Genomic DNA, 6,038 nt, shown 5'->3' with positions numbered 1-6,038 from the left:
CGATTATATGCCGTTTATATCACGAATCGATGAAATATGCATTCTTGGTAAAAAAAAAAAGGCTATTATATGTAATTGCATACGCAGATATATTAATGATTATAATCCGAAGTCTACAATGATTTCATATAATATATAACATATAATATATATGTGTGTAGGTGTGGATGTGTGTGTACCTGTCAAATGTCGACACGATTTATTTAGGATTTTTGGGTACAGGCTGATTTTACACGCCCGATACAATACAATGAATAATGATATAATGCCGGTACCTACCATATATGGGCAAATCCGACCCTTCGCCAGAAAATAATCTCGTGTATTGTAGAAAAATAAAGCGTAATATCGTTGTACTACGCAGTAGGTTTACGATATAGAAACTGAGTAGTACCACGAAACAAAAACGGTCTGTCCTGCACATTTATATTATCATAATAGGGTAAAGCATGTAGTTATTGGCACCTTTAGTAAAATTTGGATTTCATATTATTTTATTTTGTGTTTAACTTGATTTAACTTATCAAATTATCTTTAATTTGTTATAAAATATTCTTATCTATCCATTTTTGTTATCAGAAATAGCTTGAGAATAATATTTTCTTTTATATTAATTTAATTCTTTAAAAATATCAAAAATTGTAGTTATTGGCATCCTTAATCAAGTTATTGCCACTCTCATTTCTAGTTATTGGCATGCCTCAAATTTTCATAGAAAGTTTCTATAATCTACCTATTACCTAGTCTAAGAAATATTATCTTATGTAAAATATAGTTTAATAAAATATCTATAATGGACAAAATAGATACATTAAATATAAAGCAAATATGGCACAAATACAAATAGAATCACTTACAATTGTTTGGCATTAGGTAGGCCTTTACACTTAAGGTAGGGATGAATCAGTGGCATTGTCAGAAATTTCAAAATATGGGGTAGGTGGTTGTGGGTAGTTTTTAAAAAAATATGTAGGTGGCTATCGACACACACCCCTCTAGTTATGACAAATAATAATATTTTATACATAAATTATACAATGAGACAATGAATTTTCATATCCCTTATAAATTTAATACAAATCTTTTGCAAAAAGAAACGTCCAATTTACGGGGGGTTAAACCAAATGACCCCCCCCCCCCCCTTCCCACTGAGAGTACGCCCATTGTAGGAATGCACCTTTAGTACCAAAATTAAGCACACCAGAATTACAAACAATTATGCACTAATAATAAACAATACAATATAGAACATCTTCAAGTAAATCTTTATTTAATATACCTTACTAAACAACATTAAAAATACTATAAAAAAGAGAAAAAAAATATTTGATATACCTATTGCAGTCTTGCATCAGTCAAAATTAATTATAAAAATATTTTTAAAAAATAACACAAGTAATTAAAATAACGTAGATAGTTAAAACTTTTAAAACAAAACAAAATTATAATACATTATTTAATTAACGTTATACAGCCTTTTCTCAGTTGCAGTCTTGCATCAGTCTTGATAAATTAATTATTTTTATACATAAGTATTAAGTACATATTACAAGAAAGATCAGTTCTTCAATTGAACTGAACTGAATTAAAAATTAATTATAAAAATATTTTTTAAAAATAACACAAGTAATTATAATAATATAGATAGTTAAGACAAATAAAACAAAACAAAATTATAATACATTTTTAATTAATGTATACAGCCTTTTCGCAGTTTTGACAAATAAAGAGAATATCTTCACAATTGAGATCATCATTGGTATCTTTCATAGCACATCGTTGATGGTATTTATTGTTGCAAAAATTACACTCAACACCCAAATCAGTAACTTTTATTTCAGTGTCACATGAAATACAACAACCACTTTCAATTACACTATTAAATACATTTATATTGAAAGGTTCTTCAAGATCTATGTCCGCATTATTAGTACCTTCAAAATGTTTATAACTAATAGTTTGGCTAGTGACAGTTGTCGGTTTTTTATTTTTATTAAGTACTGGAAAAAGATTTTTTACAACTTTTTGCTTTGTTAATTTAGTGGGTTGATTTGCTTTTAAAATTTTATTTTCCTCCCTAAGTCTTTTTCTTGTTTCTTTGTCTTCTTCAATTGTTCGTTTAGCATGTTCTTTCTGTTCATACAAATATTTCCAATTTTTGGATGTTATAACATAAGGAACTCGTTCAGTCATTCTATTGTTTTTTCGCTCAGGGGTTACAGGCCACACAAGACATGACTCTATTGGTGTTATATTTAACTTTTTAACATTAACAAGGTTTGTAGGTGTGTTTACAGGTTTTTCTAAAATGTTACTTGATGTTGTGATATATGTCTGTTGTTTTAATAGTTCATTTTGATTATCAATAACAATACAATCAGGAGATTGTGCTTTAAAGTTGCATGGTGATATTTGATTAGTACTATTAATATCATAAGGTTGGGCAGTAGAATTTATTGGTGATAATCGAATAGTGCTCTCATCACTATTATCCTTCTTTAATTTTTCAAATAATCTGTACAAAGTAAAAAATTCTTCTGAATACTTTTGGATTTCTACCTCATCATGTATGTTGTTAAACTTCTCCAATGTTTCAGCACCAACAATATCAGAAAAATCATTAAAACTTAGTCGAGTAGCATGAGCAGTATTAGTACTTTTGGTAATGTCACTATTATCTGTATCATTTAATTCAGGACCTTTATTTTTTCCTAAACATTTCTTAAAGTCTATTTGATTTACATTCCATGGGTATAACCCTCATGCCCTAAAACCGTTAATCAAAACTTCACTTTTCACAGTATTTTTTATGACTTGATCTAATATTGGGGCAAAATCTTTCTTTGTAACTGCACAATTTGGATTTTGATTACGCCACTCAAATAATCCCTTTTTCCAACCAGACTTAAGAGGTTTAAATGCGGCCACATCAGCTGGTTGTAATATTCTTGTAGCATTAGGATACAAAGCAATAAGAATTATATTTAATTGCGAACACAAATTGCTTAGTTGGTATGTAAGGTGACTTTTATGCCCATCGACAAAGAGAATAACAGGAAATTGAATACTATTTTCAATCAAGAAAGGATGAAAAACATTAGCAATGTATTCATAAAACACTTCAGCCTTCATCCAACCTGTATCAGACCTTCCAACGCCCCAATTAGGAGGTACAGAATCAATTATATGTTGGGGAATACGTTTATAGCCATAGATCACCATTGGGTGACACATAATTCCTGCCGCATTGAAGGTAAACATAACAGTTAAATTTTCCTTCTCGTTTCCTTTGGCCACTTCATAGACATCTTTTGCCCCTTTTGGCCCTAGGACAGACTTTGTTTTAGGACAAAGAGAAAAACCTGTTTCATCTCCATTGAAAACTCGAGAAGGATCGTTTAAAATAATTGACAAATTTTCATCTGATAAATATTGATGAATATCGTCAAACCACTTCCTAATATTTTGCTCACTTACATTTGCACTTGCAGATGTCACGTGTTCACTTGTTCTAACTGAGATCACAGGGTTTCTTCTTAAAAAGGCTTTATACCAAGCAATTCCTAAAAATAAAAATAGTACCTATAATTAATAAATGTATATTTTAGATTTTCCTAAGTAAATTTCCTAGCATACCTTCAAAGTTAAAATACTTTTAAAGCAGTAATGTAGAATCAAGCGAAACAGTAGGTAACTAACTTAGTGGATACCCAGAACCATAAGAAATGTTCATACCCACTGTATATATAACAGTATTTATTTACCTCTGAGTACAAAATAATCTTGTAATAAACTTTAATATCATATTTCTATAGACAATGTTCATCAAATTGTTATTTAATAACAAATAATTTTAAAATTTTAAATATTGAGTACCTACCTATACCTATTTAATATGGCTCAATAAAAAAAATAGTGTGCCTCAATCTAATTCTTACTAACTACATATGTTTTTAATGAAGTAATGTATTATAATTTATTTAAAACAATAACTTTTATGTTACTCTTAATAAAATAACCTATTTAATAACTATAATAATAATTTACTCAATAAGTTTTTAAGTACCTACCTATTTAAACTAATTTATAAACAAACAAATAATATTTTCTTTTAATTTACATTTTTTTCTTAATAAAGTAACATTAATAAATTACATTAATAGGTAGGTATTTGTTAAATTTTCAATAAAAAGTCCTATGGTACAAAGCATTATTATTAAATTGTTCATGAATTGTTTGTCAATTTATTTGATTATACATTAGACTAAACAGCTTTGTTAGTTGTGTTTAAATAATAATGATTATTATTTTATTTTAGTTAATATTTTATTAAACAGTTAATACTAATATTAATGTATTTTATTTTGAATTGTTTCAAACTTAAATAAAGACCTAATAGGTACATAAAAAACAATATAATTACCAGGATAATTATTTTTAAACGGGCTAGACCTTCCTTGTTCATCTAAGAACTGCTTGACACTCAACTGCAAGTCCTCCTTGCGTCTAGGAAATCCCTTTTTAGAGCATTCCAAAAGCCACCGTACTAGAATTTCTTCTTCTAATTTGGTTAGGATACTTGAAGGGCCACAATTAAATGTTGGTCTGTCTCTATTTTTAAGTCTAAATTGCAAGGTTGATCTATTGATGTTAAATTGTTTAGAAGCTGCTTTTTTTGACATGCCATTATCAACAGCTAGTATTGCTGCAGCAATATTATCCTCACAAAAATTAGTTGATTTTTTTGGCATATCTAGTTGTAAAAAAACATTTAATTGTTAAAAAGATATTATTTTAAACACTAAGTAGGTATTTTTGGGTAGTGTTAATAACTAAAACATAATTATTTACAATGAAGTTCAGTTATTGGCACCCTATGCCAATAACTGAAATAGGTTTAAAATAAAATCTAGTTATTAGCACCTCAATTAATAATAATATCAAAAATGTAATAATTTTAATATTGTTACTATTTAATTGAAATTGTTCTTGTGAATCAAATAAAATATTCCATTATAGCCTAAGGCCATTAAAACTCGAATAATAGCTTATTTTACAGGAAGTATTTGTTAACAAAAAAATATGATTTCTTACCTGTATGGCTGAAGTGACGGAGTGCTGTTTTGTTGATGCACTTTACTTATCAATTAGTTGAAATAATATGTTGATAATTTTTGGAGCGAAAATTAATCAGTATAACCAAATATTAAAAAAAAAAAATCATTTCTAGATCAAATACCGCACTATTTATTAATTAAACAATTATAGTGTGCCAATAACTACATCAGTGCCAATAACTCCATGCTTTACCCTACGTAGTATAATTTATAAACCCGCGGTGGAGCGCCCCCGGCCAAGGTACACTTGGGTACATTGCGAGACGCTGTTGAGCATTGTTTGCGAAATCCATACTTAGAAAATATTTTGTGTTGTTGGAAATACATTTTTATGTTGTTGATAATGTAATAATGATAATATTTTGGGTAAGGAGGTTGGTGAAATGCTTCAAAAATTTTATTTTTAAAAAGCCACCGACGTCATAATCTTATGGGAATTATGCGTATTTGAATGAAGTGATTTTCAAACTTTAAATATTAAACGATTTAAACGTTATATCTTATCGGTACTTGCTTAAACCAAACATAGACATAATTACCATGGACTTGTAAACATGTATGATTTAGCTAGGATCGTGAATATTGTATAATACGCTATTTATATGCGAATTAAATATAACATAATAATATTGATGCAGGACTTGTGAATTGCGGAAAAAAATCCCAAGCACATTTTATGTATAAGATATAATAGAATTAATGCTTTCAATATTGCATATTATTTTATAGAAAATGACGTGATTATATTATCTAGTCAGCTACGAACTTATAATAGGTAATAATAATAATAAATTAAAATGTTATGTGATTATGATATCTATTATCTACTATATCTTATACCGATACTAAAACAAATTACTACTAATTGGTCAGTTAGAATTACATCTTGATCGAGTTTATTTTGTGTAGAATGTTGAAAAT

The 6,038-nt window shown here is 28.1% G+C and overlaps 1 protein-coding gene across 1 annotated transcript; it reads right to left on the bottom strand.

Moving 5' to 3' along the window:
* Positions 1-1,355: 1,355 nt before the first annotated feature.
* On the bottom strand, positions 1,356-4,849 carry LOC149059446 (uncharacterized). The gene is made up of 2 exons (XM_089216425.1): positions 4,424-4,849; positions 1,356-3,563 (listed from the first exon to the last, which is right to left on the bottom strand). Exons 1-2 carry the CDS (start codon positions 4,749-4,751, stop codon positions 2,761-2,763), a joined length of 1,131 nt encoding a protein of 376 aa, XP_089072551.1. The 5' UTR covers positions 4,752-4,849; the 3' UTR covers positions 1,356-2,760.
* Between the last annotated feature and the right edge of the window lie 1,189 nt (positions 4,850-6,038).

The sequence above is a fragment of the Diuraphis noxia genome, unplaced genomic scaffold (genome assembly GCF_037042655.1).
Source record: "Diuraphis noxia isolate RWA-SAM2 unplaced genomic scaffold, SU_Dnox_SAM2 contig0001, whole genome shotgun sequence".
Classification (NCBI taxonomy): domain Eukaryota; kingdom Metazoa; phylum Arthropoda; class Insecta; order Hemiptera; family Aphididae; genus Diuraphis; species Diuraphis noxia.
This window is presented reverse-complemented; position numbering and strand designations above follow the sequence as displayed.

Bases quoted from the DNA above. Each gene is read 5' to 3' on its own strand.
- LOC149059446 (XM_089216425.1), bottom strand. From the start codon at position 4,751: ATGCCAAAAAAATCAACTAATTTTTGTGAGGATAATATTGCTGCAGCA. The intron at 3,564-4,423 runs GTAATTATATTG...TTTTATTTTTAG, and splicing joins GTTTAAAAATAATTATCCTG to GAATTGCTTGGTATAAAGCC.